General features: G+C 32.6%; 1 protein-coding gene across 1 annotated transcript; it reads right to left on the bottom strand.

Moving 5' to 3' along the window:
• Nucleotides 1-7,216: 7,216 nt before the first annotated feature.
• FH (frataxin-like protein) lies at nt 7,217-9,300 on the bottom strand. Its single transcript, XM_078582350.1, has 6 exons — nt 8,848-9,300; nt 8,687-8,759; nt 8,556-8,603; nt 8,339-8,433; nt 7,484-7,618; nt 7,217-7,368 (listed from the first exon to the last, which is right to left on the bottom strand). The coding sequence occupies exons 1-5, from the start codon at nt 9,081-9,083 to the stop codon at nt 7,489-7,491; spliced, it is 582 nt and encodes a 193-aa protein (XP_078438476.1). The 5' UTR covers nt 9,084-9,300; the 3' UTR covers nt 7,217-7,368; nt 7,484-7,488.
• Between the last annotated feature and the right edge of the window lie 5,610 nt (nt 9,301-14,910).

The raw sequence follows: 14,910 nt of genomic DNA, 5'->3' as shown, positions 1-14,910 counted from the left end.
TTTCCCTTGAAATGTATTCTCAGAGATCCTACCTTGTTTCCATCCATTCTTGCTAGAATTAGCACTTGGGAAGATCAAGCGAAGAAAGGGAATGACACTCAGAATTGACTCGCATTTGTACTAAAAGATTATGTCCCCTCTATTCATACTCTAGAGAAAATTTTCAAAAAGTCTCCATACTTAGAGTATCTAGTCTCGTGTATCACTCTAGTTAATAACTTTAATGACCAAAATTTTTTATAAACTAACTTTAATTATTAACTACATGAACTCATAGATAATTAATCAAGGATTAATTTAACCCAATTGATTGGTGAAGTTAACAACCATTAGGGGCCAATTTACACCTAGTGCCCAAGAAAATACAAAGGAGTAAGTCAAATCTCTCATGGAACCTTTACCATGTATGCATAACCCTTCATTTGGGAAAGACTGTTGAATGACTCAAGGTATGATTAACTATCAAACCCTAATCGGTCATTATAATTACAATTGCTGTGTGGCGAAAGCAATAGAGAATAATTTATCTATTATTTCCACTACCTTGACCAGGGATTCAGCTATATCTCAATATCCTCTTATACCAATGACAAACAATCCCATCTTGATCGCATAATTACCTATATGGAGTTATAATTTCACTTGAGCTAAGATGGTTTGGAATCTCTTTATTAGGGACTCATATGTTATTGCCAAAACACAATGGTCCGTCCACAAGGTGTCTTTGTTCTCAAGTATGCGAACCATTTACACAATTTGACATGAATCAGGCTGATTGATTATTAGATGGAGTATCATTTCCGTTATATGCCCGAAATAACATCTGATATATGCCCTTTGTATCCAAGTGTAAATGACAACAAGATTGGCCATACTCATCATATGATTGTATTAGATCATATTATTCTAGATGAATATTTCAATGCTCATATCGAAAAACTTTTGACTAATAATATTTATAATACAGTTTTAAATATTTGTTATCATTGTATTATGATTTCATCATTATTAATTGTCATTTTGTATATTTTTTACTTTATTTGTAAGTATTGCATGTGCATTATAATGAATATATTATATGAATGAATATTGAACATGATGAGGAATATGTAATTGGCTCGGATGGCACATATATTTCCAACAAACACATCTTTGGTGGCCTTATTGGACCAGTTATCTTGGTTCCACTCTTTCATATGGGTATCTGATAGAGTGAGGAGTGATCTTACACGGTTAATATGTAAAATAAGAAGAAAGAACGCCATCCCAGACCCTAATTGTTATGACAACAAGGTTAGAGTTTTCACTCTAATTTCTCACCTTTTTTGCTCTTCTTTATAGATATATTAGCATACAGAGAGATAAACTAGATACAGAACTTACAAATTATTAGATCATGCAGTACTAACTTATGGGCCAGAGGCCACGTATATGTAATAGAATAACCCTAAGGGATAATGGAAAACCTAACTGAGAGCAGCTGACTGAGAGGGCCCAATAGAGGCCCAATAAGAGCCCACTAAGGGCCCATTAAGGGCCCAATAGTGGGGAGCCCATTAGGGCTAAATATTAGGTCCAATAAGGACCTAATATTTACTGGGCCTGATTAACATCAGGCCCAGTCTCCAACGGTCAGGAAACTGACCGTTGGACATCCAGCTGCGAAAAACAGCTGGATGTAACCTTTCCAACGGACATATTTTTCAAAAATATGACCGTTGGAAAGGCTGTTCTCTCTCTTGTTTAAAGTGTATAAAAGGGGGCACTGGTGAAGTAAATAGATGATCCATTTTTCTGCCCAATCTTTTGTGCATCTTTCTCTCTATCTCTCTCCTCTCCCATCCTCTCTCTCATTACTTACACAAATGCCACCAACCACAACTCAATAATCGTATTGTAGTTCAAATTACATTGTTTCTCCTTTATTTCAAAATGCCACCCAAATCAGCCGATTGCCACATGATGACACTCACAATTGTCACTATCATATGCAAGTCCAAACAACTGTTGCCCCAATCACATGTGAAGGTAAAGCAGCTGTTTTTAGATAATTTATTTTCCTATAAATTCCAAAAAATCCTTAAATTATTTATTAAATTTAAATATTCAGTTGTTTCATTTATTTAAATTATTTTAATTAGTCTGATTTTTTCATTTAAATAAATTCTAAGAAAAACATTAAAAATACTAAAGAATTAGGAATAGTTATAAAAAATCTAAGAAAATATTTCTGCATGAAAAATAAAGTGATAGAATAATTTCTCTCTATGGTTCAACCCTGATCACTTTACTAATTAAGGATACTTGTAAATTTGTTTCATTAATCAGAACCTTAAAATGACATTTAAATCCCAATTTGTTTTGTTTATAATGACTGATATTTGATCAAACCATGATAATGAAAAACCCCAAAATTTGCAACAAGTCATATGACCGTTGTTTACTAGTGGGAAATCCCTATTAAAAATAGTTCTCAGGTCTTTAATTCTAGCGTGGGATCACTTCAAGGGAAAACACAGCACGAGTCAAAATACTGACATGTACTATAAATTGTGTAAGAGAGACTAATGAAATACTTAGGATTTTGGTAAAATTGTGGGATAAGAGATATTGTACAAAAAAAATTATGAGAGAATTGGAGTTTTCATCACAAGAGTAAACACAAATACAAATATTTAAAATTTTAAATTTTAAAAGAAAATAACTAAGGGTACAATAATTTTATCACATATGGATAAAGGAATAAGGTTACATATGTTTTGCCATCATTAAATGTATTTTTTCCCTTTATATATCAATACAATGTAAAATTTAAGGTTTTTTAAATCATGTAAAATGATAGATTTAAGTATTATTCTAATCACGTTGGCAAATGCTAATAAACCATGAATCATCGTTTGTGATAGTATCTAGTTCACTGGAAATAAGAAAATTGACATTTATCATAATGAAGAATTTAATGGAATATAAATTACATTGATGTAGAACTTATTGTGATAGTTCTTGGACAGATAACGACATTAAATAATATCTCCTCATAAAACTATCTTATTCAATACCCATTATGGTATCAATGAAGTTATATTTATTTAGCTCATTATTTTTCTAAAAAATATCTAAAACAATAAAATCCCACATTTCCACCACATAAATTAGAAATCATAACTAATTTATGATAAATTTAAGTATCTCCATGATATGTTTTCTTTTTCTGGATTTAAAATTTCCCTTTTTTTAGTTGAATAGTTGCATCATTTACTCTTTTATTTGAACTCTGTAATACAAGTATACTTATGATGTGTTTTATTTATGTGTGACAATAAATTATGTTTTTTCTTCATTGATGCATTTGAGGAATGTTATCCAGAGGGATGGGAATGGATATAGTGATACAGACACAAAGTGAGAGAGAAGTGGACTCATCTATTTATAAAGGAAATAAATAAGAGGAAAAAATGTGTACAAACTACTCCAAGTTGGCAACAATTTATAAAAAAATTAGAAGATTTTGGGTGCACTAAACTAGATCAAAAAAGTTCAGTTGGTCAATTACGGAATCAATTCAGCCATGACATGACTTTCCCTGCAACTGTAGTTGCTCAGAATGAGGGTTGGGTGAAACTAGACTTTTGTGAAATCGTGCTCAATATATGACTGACATATTTCATCAATCTGTGGATCTTGAAAATCAAAGGGAAGAATATGAGTGCTGATTGACACACATCTTAATAGTGAAAATATATATTAAGAAATATAAATATCACTATATATATTTACTTTAATATAGATTACATCGTTGGAACTTCACTGAAAATCACTGAAACTGAAATAAACATTATATCGATAAATATGATTTTTTTATAAAAAATCTTTTTGGCCTACGTAAAGTACTAAAGCTCACCACTGAGCTTATTTATTTATTTGTTAATGATTTTAAACCCTGAATGGTGTCCTTGGTATTGTGGAGTCTCTGTTACAGAGGTGAAACTTCAATCCTTTATTTAACTTGAATTAAGCATTAGACATTTTAAATTCATATCTCAAGGTACAAACCTATACCTTGGTCGAATCTGGCAATTGTAGGAGTTATAAAAAAATATTAAACTTTTATTTCACTCAAGTTTTCATATAATTTGGGGTTGAACATCAAATTTAATATGCTTTTATTTATAATTCCCAAATTTTACTTATCACCTAATATCCTCACATTCCTTCCCTACAATAATATGATCTAATGATCATCATATATTCTAAAAGATAACATGCACTTAGATATATATATATATATATATATATATATATATATATATATATATATATATATATTTACATGTCATATCAATTACTGATAGCCCAAAGTTGGTGATTTATAGGCATTCCATTGATGTTTTGATTCGTTTCATGCATCTTCGTACTTTTCCTATCATAAAATTTTGGATATATTTTGTATACCCCACTAGGGTCTATGAATTAGTTTAGTTATTTTATATTGTAATTTTTTTCTTCAAATGATATGCAATATCAGGTTGCGAGTGAAAGTGAAATATATGATGCATTTGGAGAATGTATCTCGAGTGGCCCGACCTTGAGTGAACCAATCCCATGTGTAGGCCCAAGAGCTCGCCTTTCAAGTGTAATGATAATAGTATAAAATTGGCCCCTGGGTCTTGCTTAAAATGGTCCCTCCATACATATCCATATCTTGATTTATGTGACCATTCAATGCCAAAAAATAGTGGAAATAAAGGCCTAATCCATATTCCCCTGGGCCATATTCATATTCGTGTTCATAGAGTCTGAAATCATAGCACGTTTGAAAAGGGATAGTGTGATATCATATCATAAATAGTGATTCCAGGGCCACATCCATATTCAGGGTCACAGATTCTTAATTCAGAACAATGTTTAAAAAGGGATGTGTGATATCAGATCATAAAGAGTGATCCAAGGGCTCAAAAATAAAATGAGTGATGTCAGGCCTACATAAAAATTAGATAGTAAGGAGTAAAGGGAGAGCAATAATTTGTGGAAGTAAATTTAGGAAGTTTTAAGGCTATTTTGGTGACAATAGAAGTACAAAAAAATTAAAATACATTGGTGTGTAACATTGGGACCTAAAAAGTCCTGGTATGAAATGTTGTATTCTCTCTATCCTCTTTTATGCACCCATGAGAAAGGACCATACACTGTATTGACTGAGATAAAATCTTCCTCATGAGTCTCAAATTTTCCTTCTCTTAAATTTTAGGGAATATAGCCATACCTTTCTCGAGTCAGAGGTATCGAGTGAGTAAATAAGGAGGTTCTATACCTTAAAAAATGAAAGATTTAAACCAAGGGCACCATCTTAAGTCAAGGGGAAGAAAAATCTAGCATGACTCCTTTGTTCACCCCCTTCATTGTTAAGTTTCTAGGCCTAATAAACCCAACTAGATCCTTCAGAGCAATATACATAGAGTAATTATTTTTAATTTATCAATTCATCCAAGGAATACATATTCCCATTTGGTCTCTCCAAACTTGAGGAGCTTCCCAAATTTGATTCCCTCTATCTCCCATCTAGTACCATCTTATCTCATCTCCATTTATCATCCTAAAAATATACAACACCTCAAATCCTGTGGAGATTATCCTGGCTCATCACTAATATATGTGAATCAACGTGGTATCACAAAAGATACCCAGTATCAATAAGAATTTATCTTATTATTTTTTTTATAATGTGAAATCTATATACTTACTGAAAACAGTTGCAAATCTTACCTACCATACCTCATCTTGATCCAAAGTCTCCAATACTATTGCCAAACATTCCTGCCAACACTCTTTCCACATGTTTGGTACAGCAGTAGAGGCACTCTCCCGTACAAATAATTTATGATCTTAGTAATCAAGTCATAACAACCCCTTGTCTCATAAATTCTTCATTTTTCCATATGCCTAAGTTAGATCAACCTGAAAACTACATCTAAATGTTATTATTTCTTCCATGACCTTATTTCACATCAAGTTAAAATTTGTTCCCTCTTATGAAAATAATCTCTTGCTGACTCCCCTCACCAATCATCACAATCACACAACAACATTTATTACTTTGTTGTCCATTTCCAGAGTACACATTAAAGTTGGTTGGTGTTTTATCAAATTGATACCCTCTTCCTTGTTTTGAACATAAAAATAGTGTATACATCAAACAAAAGTAAATATTGGATTTTTCACTGAGTAGACTGTATGAAAACTTGTCGACATAGTGATGGATCTGACCCATGATTGACAACTTAACTCAAACTGAGTCTACGATGACTTTATACACTATATTTTCATGTGTCATTTTCAATAGTTTTTGGAATAAATACATTTATTTTTATTAAACATTCTAAGAAATCAACGGAGATCTGAAAAATGCTACATATAACGATAATCTTCTCTAAGAACCATGGGGAATTATTTCTAAATTAATGTTATGATATGAGTGGCAGAAGATCAAGTGACCAGAGCACTGAGTTAGAAATAATATCAAATATAATGAAAAAACAAACACTTATTTGATCATGAAAGTACATTTTTTTTCATGTTGCTCTTAGAATTTTCAGGTCTTACGTCTGGGTGATAGAAATGCATGAGATGGATTAGGAGATGATTTAGAAAAGGACAAAACAAATATTCGGAAAATCATCAGTTGATTAAAACATATTAAGGCAAACACTGTCACACAATTATATTTTTCATTCATTTATGACTCACGCGTACTGACACGTATCTATCATTCAGTACTGTAAATCTTTGACATGAAATCACCATGCCTGAATAACACGAGTACTTCAGTAGAAATAGATGACATTTATTTAATAAAAAAGGTAATCATCATAAGCAATTTTATGCAGATCTAGCATTCTTAGGCCTTCAACCAGTTGTCAATAGTGTGCGAGCGTTCGATATCATGGTTAATTAGAAAGAAAAGAAAAACAACAAACATCTTCCATAATGTAAGTTGACCAAACATACTTACAACAAGTAGGATTATTTTTATTACTAAAAAAATTTAAAAAAAATATTATCATATAATAAATTTGTTCTTCTAGTTATGGCTCACTAATTACTGACCTATGAACCAATATTAAAATCTATTCAACTATTCAACTATGCAAAAAATCATTTAAAAAAATATATATTTTAAACATAACTGAACGCACGAAAACAACCATTATTCCTCAAATAAACAAGAAAATTTTAATTTATTCCCTAAAATTTATCATCTTACATGATTCAAGAGACGTTTATGGATTTACCACATAATTTGGTCAACTCACCATGGTTTTACACACATTTCATTCCAAAGTCCATTTCAACATTTGCATGCAGTCCATCCTGGAATGCAAATTTGATAAAGGAATAAGCACTAAACAAGACATTCTTTCTAAGATTACCAAGAAAGGGTTTATTTTTTCCCTGAAAATTCCCACGTTGCACAGAGGGCGCTTACATAATTCAAGAGAGATTTATGGGTTTGCCACATAATTTCGCCAATTCATCCTGTAAGAGGTGTAATAGCTCTGCTTTTGTCCGTCTATACAGCCAGCATTGTTTTGTTCCATCCCAGTCAAACCTCGAAGGCCCACTGCGAGATAAATTACCAAAAAAAAAGTATAAAAAATGGCAATCAAAAACAAAAGATTCTTTTGAAAGGCGCACTAATTGGAATTTCATGCGAAATTTGATTTCAAATAGCATGAAAAAATATAAGACGATAATGTATATGGGCAGGCGATCAGATGGCATTTGCTGGTGTATGAGATGGACTGGCATGATGTTCATGTCTCATGATCATTGTATCCCTTATAATACCTTATCTTCAGAGGATTTTTGATTTTTGAAAAAATGATTCAGAGGAATCAATGCGATGATGAACACCGGTTGCTCGAAAACTTGAAGAAAGTAATCAACATTTTGCGTTTCCATCAGGCTTCCATTCTCAAACGTGATCAGATTTTTTGCACAAAGTTATCCAGTAAAAGAATTCCAGGTTTGAGAAACACTGCTCGTTTGCAGTGATAAAAAAAACTTCTATACAGTGATTACAGAGGAATGAGTGCAATGATGAACACCGGTTGCCCGAAAACTAGAAGAAAGTAATAAACATTTTGCATATCCATTCTCAAACAGGATCAGATTCTTTGCACAAAATTATTCAGTAAAAACTTCCTGGTTTGAGAAACACTGTTCAATTGCTGTGAATAAAAAAAAGCAATTTACTGTGATTTCTTAGCGTCATAACTAAATTTTTTACAATAATGAATCGGATTCAAGATTTTATCTCCCGTTCAGAGGTGAAATATACCTCAATGGTGAAGAAAGCCAGATTTGTCTGTTTGGCGTCTGTTTATTAATAACATAAGTGCCAAGAGAGCCAATCTTCAAGGTCAGGACTTGATTCTGCGATTCAACTTTTCTTTAGAAAATGAAACAAATACGACCAACAATTTCTCTCTTAAAAGAACAGATTTCGATAGTAAAACAGATGAGATTAAAAAACGATGAAAGAATGAATTTCTGACCCCATAGTCTACGTCAAATCCATCGACTTGAATACTATCACCAAATTCCTGAAATAATCCGCGAAAAAATCAGACCACCATGCAAGCAAGAATCCGCATCAATCGAACAAAAGATCAGCCAAATCACTCGCCTCAAATTTCTCTTGCAAGCCGTGGATTGTATCATCCGCCAAGCGGTGAAACTCGTCCTCTTCCAGAATGGACCTGGGCGGATTACAGTTTAAGAAATCGCTTCCAAGAACGATGACCGTAATCTAAACAGAAATTAACGAATGAAAAAGGAAGAAATTACTGGTAGTCAACGACGGAAGGTCCGGCCGTCTCTTGCGAAGAGGAAGAAGAGGAGAAAAATCGAGGAAGAGACTGGCAAAATCTCGAGCAGTTCGTAGACTGAAACTGGGGAGAGATGAGAGAAAAATGGTATTTTTGGGAATCAGCGGTGGAATTGGAGGCGACCCGGATGATCGAAGAGGATGAGAAGTTTGTCAGCCTTCGAAGAAGATCCGCACGACGGATGAACAGCCCCATTCTCGTCGACCCAGATCCTCAAACTCTTCAAAGATGAAGCTTTCTCTAGAGAGAAAGATAAAGATGGAGAGATGAATTTAGAGGGAGAGAGAGGGAGAAATTTTCAAAGAGGGGGGATTAGAGGCAGAGAGAAGTTTAGAGAGAGAAATGCTGAGAGGGAGAGAGAGAATTTTTGAAAGAGAGAGGGATTAGAAACAGAGGGAAGTTTAGAGAGAGAGATGATGAGAAAGTGAGAGAGAAATTTTGAAAGAGAGAGGAATTAGAAACAGAGAGAACTTTAGAGAGAGACATGCTGAGAGAGTCAGAGAGAAATTTTGAAAGAGAGAAGAATTAGAGAGACAGAGAGAAGGTTAGAGAGAGAAATGCTGAGAGAGTGAGAGAGAAATTTTGAAAGAGAGAAGAATTAAAGAGAGAGAGAAGGTTAGAGAGTGGAATGCTGAGAGAGTGAGAGAGAAATTTTGAAAGAGAGAGGAATTAGAAACAGAAAGAACTTTAGAGAGAGAAAGGCTGAGAGAGTGAGAGAGAAATTTTGAAAGAGAGAAGAATTAAAGAGAGAGAGAAGGTTAGAGAGAGGAATGCTGAGAGAGTGAGAGAGATAAATTAGAGACAGAAATTTTCTAAAATGGTTTTTGAGAGAGTGAGAGAGAAATAAGAGACGACAGAAATTTAAAGAAAGAGAAATTTTGAGAGAATGAGAGAGGAATTAGAGACAAACAGAAATTTAAAGAGAGAGAAAATTTTTGAGAGAGAGGAGGAAATTAGAGACTGACAGAAATTTAGAGAGAATTTTTTAGAGAGTGGGATAGAAATTATAGAAAGAAATTTAGAGAGAGAAAAAAAATTGAGAGTGAGAGAGAAATTAGAGATAGACAGAAATTTAGAGATATATATATATATATATATATGTATAAATTTAGAGAGAGTGACAGAGAAATCAGAGACAGAAAATTAAAGAGAAAAAAATTGAGAGAGTGAGAGAGAAATTAGAGACAGACAGAAATTCAGAGAGAGACAGAAATTTAGAGAGAGAGAGAAAGTAGAGACAGAAATTTAAAGGGAAAATTTTTGAGAGAGTGAGAGAGAAATTAGAGACAAATAGAAATTTAGAGAGAGAGAAATTAGAGACATAATAAGATTTAGACAGATGGAGAAATTTTGAGAGAGTGAGAGAAAAATAGAGATGGGCGGAAATTTAGATAGAGAAATTTTGAGGACGTGAGAGAAAGAAATTAGAGAGACAAGATTTAGAGAGAGAAGATTTGCGAGAGTGAGAAAAAGAAATCCACAGACAAAAATTTAGAGCGCGAGAGAGAAAATTTTGTGACAGACAGAAATTTTGAGTGAAAGAAACAGAGACAAAATTTTTTGAGAGAGTGAGGGAGAGAAATTTAGAGAAAAAAATTTGAGTGAGAGGAAATTTGATACTGTGCGAGCAAAATTTAGATATTTTTAGAAATTTATGGATTTTTATGACATCATATTCAAGAAGAAAATTATTTTCTATCTAGAAATATATATTTGGAATATTTTGAGATTATATTAAAAACTATATAAGTTTTGAAATTAATATATCTAATATATTTCAAGAATTAATAATTATTTTCTTTAAATCTTTAATGAATTTTATGACTTTTTCCCAAATTTTCAATTTCCGTGCTACACTTGCAAAGAGAAAATGTCCACGGAGAGACAAAATTAAAGGACTGATAATGATTCAACTCTAAATCCTAATATCTAACAATCCAGAAGGACTTTCAGGATGAAATTTTGACCGTGGCTTCATATTTCCCTTCCCTTCGGATCTGTATGTAAAAACTATAAATATATCCCTTAATTGATGTAAACACTACAGTGTAGCGGAGAAAAAGAAAGTAATTTCATGAGCCACCAATTTTTCATAATGTTCTTCATCAATTGAAGTTACAAAGTGAAAGAGACGTGAAGGGGCTCTCTCACTATCCCAAATATCCTCTAACCAGGTGGAGTATGGGATGCATGATAACACTAAAATTATTTGGTTATTTCTATGACATATGCTTATTTGTGTGCATAAAAAATAATTTTTATGTGTGTTATCAAGCTTTAAATAATTAAATCTATTTTTAGAGTGATGTTATGATTTTTGTGGATTTAGCGGTACTTTAAGGATTTTTTGGACATTATATTTTGAATCAATTAATTATATGATTTTTAATATATTTTTATGAATTTTTTTACATCATATTCATGGAGATTCATTTTTAAGTTAGGATATGTACTTATTACATTTGTATGATTTAAGATTGATTTTACAAAATCCCACCCGACATGTGTTGCCACTAGATTTGATAAAATTGCAATGAAGCAAAACTTTTGATAACAATTAGCGCAATCATTATGGCATCATGAATTATGATGCCATAATGCCCAATCATTGACCAACAACTTTTCATATTTTCAAATTTCTAGGTGATGTGGACCAATTGAAAAAATGAATGGATTTTAAATTGAAATAAATGTGATGCGATGAATGAGGGAGGAAATATTAAAAAAACAATTTATTTAGAGCTTAAAAGTCATCATTTGCAGCGTTACACATGGCACACACAAGTAACGCTGGCATTGGTTAAAAACAAAAGCAACACTGATGTGGCAGATGGAAACATGTTTCCAATTCATCCAATCACTCAATCTCTTTGTTTTTATATTTTTTTACCACAAATTACACACATAAGCTTGTCATTTAGTAGAAATAAAGACAAAAATAAAAAGATGGTGATGTTGCACACGACGATGGGCCACCATGCCATGATGATTTAATAAATTGTTTTTTTTTTGTTTTTTCCTCTATGCAAAGATATGGGGGTTCTCAGAGAAGTATATCATAAAAAATTAGGTGATTGCACCTATTGTTAGATTAATATCGAATATTCTAACCACAAGAGAAAATAAGGAAGCTACATCGCCAATGACAAGGAGAGAGAAAAAAAATGGATGGCCAAGATTGGTCTAACTTCAAAGTTTGATATGTGACAATCTAGAGGGTTGACTGAGCTAAAATTTTGTGGGTCTTCACCCCGTCATCCAAGACCTCTGATTTATAAATTAAGCCTTCATTCCTTTTTAAATTCATCCTTAAACATTATTCCTACACTTGGGCTGATTGAAAGCCAGAGAGCTTTGTAGATCCATAAAGCTTGTTCTTAGTGTCTTGGGTGTGTGAGAAGAGGAAACAGAGAAGAGGGGAGCTTACCTGCACTCACAAATTTCTTTGATCCTAGAACATAAGGATCTACGGTAAGTCTCCTTGCCTTACATTGGTTCTTCTTGACATCATCATTAGCTTACATCACTACGTTCCACCATAACTTATCATCTTTTGACATTCAATCTCATCTCAGACGTCATTATATCTTCATCATCTCACTTGTCATCCCCCTCACACGATTCGTTCTTTCATCACATCCCTCCTGTGTATTTTCTCGTTCGCGCCGCCCCATTCTCTTTAGCACTCACTCTTCTAAAATCACTATCTGCTATAATGATCTTACTTTATAACTAGTTATCACCTTCTCACCTTTCATTTTCTTGTATTTTGACCCTGTATTTTACAAGTATCTCATCTCAATAATCACTATTTAAAGAACAATAATTATCTAATTACCGTTCCATGTGTAGATGATCTATACTCATCATTAAATAAATTTACTCAAGTGAGTACAAGTTATATTTATTGATTAAACTCAAAATTACCAACAAAAAATTAAAATCCTAATTTTTTAGTTTATCAATGTATGTCGAGTCCTCTCAGTGTCCTCCACATCCATCTACATCCATCCACATCCATCTATACCCATCCACATCCGTCCATATTCATACACATCATTCATTCATATCTAATTTATATGTCTTTGTCATTTGCCGCACCCACTTATTCCGTTCAGTTAGATCCATATAAAATTATTCCATATAACAATCTTCAATTATCATCCTTCTTATCTCACCGCATTCTTAGTTGATAAATAACATTTTTCATCCCTTAATCACCATATAAAAAGACATTAAAATCTGAATATATATTCCTTGTGGAGATGAACATTGTTCATCGTTGATTTGTGAAATTTTTTTATGAGTCAAATTTTATATTTGTTTATTGATTAATGTAAACATCAAAAAAATATTACCATAAATCTGAGTTCATTGATAATCCCTCATGTGCTTGATATTCGTAGGATGAATTAGAGTACCATAAACTACTAACCCCAATCTTTCATCCTAGTTAGTAGTGATGCATTAGGAAGTCATCATCGAACCCTCCAATTCATTGGGTTCCTTGAGCTATTGATAAAATGTCAATTAATGAGTTAATATGTCAATTAATGAGTTAATACATGTTCACTTGCATTAAATTTATCATATATTGATGTTATCAAAAACTAAAATGATTCAATTTATTTTTCTAATATTTTTATGAATTTATAGGTGTTTTATGGATTTTTACATCATTTTCCAAAGGAAAATATTTTTTTGGAGTCAAACTACCTTTTTATGAACTTTTCAAAACTATATTTATATTATTATTTCTCTAAGGTGAAAACTATATTTTTTAAATTTTTATAACCTAAATTTATTTTAATTGATGATTGCAATAAATGTGAAAATTTGTCTTAATTGATGATTGTGAAAATATGTCATTATGGCAACAGAAATAGCTACAACAGAATGGCTAATCATTGTTTGATGTGTTCTTGTTTCTTAATCCCAAGGGTGTGTGGACCAATAAAAAAGGATCCAACTTAGATTGCAATAAATGTGATGTGAATATGGAGAAAAGAAATTAAAATATTCATCACTTCATATTTTGAGAAGTCCATAATTGCAGCACCAATCACGTGGTGTGTGTAGGTGTGTCCACGTGTACACGTGTTATCCATGTGCACATTTGTACATTGTGTGACTGGTGGAAAATAGAGAATGCAGATGTGGCATGTGCTGATGTGTTTCCCCGTCACATGTTCAATTATAATTAGTATGATTCCCTTTTTCTTGTCCTTTTTGTGCATGTACACATGGTTCACCATAAACTGCTGATGGATAATGACACGTTAAAATATGCGCTAATCATGAAATTAAAAGGTGGATAATTGAAGGAATTGAACCTTAGATGTGATCTGGCAGCGACGATAATGAGAAATAAATATCAATTTGAATCAATGGCAAGTATTAATATAACTTCAGATTTTGATATATGATGATCTTGAAGGTCGATGGAGCTGAAATTATAAGGACAACGCTCTATTTTTCTCCTCTATCCATCTGTATAGTTGGATCTATAAGATCAACCCCAAATTAAAAAAAAAACATATTTGAACTTACTTATGACCTCAGTAGGATGTTTGAAAGAGAATGAGGTTTTAAAGTTCCATCAAGTGTACCTCGGTACCTTGAGTGGTTGGAGAGGAAAAATAAAGAAGAGGGGAAGCTTGTCTACATCAGCAAAATGCCATGGTTCTAGAAAAATAGAAGGGGCCTAAGTTAACTTCTCTCACCTTACATTATCTTTTCCAAGTTAAGCTAAATCACATTTATTAGGTAGATCCACATCCTCCCTTCTTCACACTCCACTTTACCATCATCACCACCTCTCATCCTGTCATCTCTGTCTCACGACATTGGCTCATCTCCACTCAAATGAAAACCTCAATTAGAGGATTTCATTAGTTCCACCTATTTTCTCACTTTCTCTTGTAGTCATCACTTTTCACTTTTCACTTTCATGACCATCATCCTCTCACCTCAGAGTTTCTATTGCCTCACTATATCATATTTTATATGTATCTCCTCTCAT

This window comes from Wolffia australiana, chromosome 10 (genome assembly GCF_029677425.1).
Source record: "Wolffia australiana isolate 7733 chromosome 10, ASM2967742v1".
NCBI lineage: Eukaryota > Viridiplantae > Streptophyta > Magnoliopsida > Alismatales > Araceae > Wolffia > Wolffia australiana.
The sequence above is the reverse complement of the archived record's forward strand: the minus strand, read 5'-3'. Positions and strand labels throughout refer to the sequence as shown.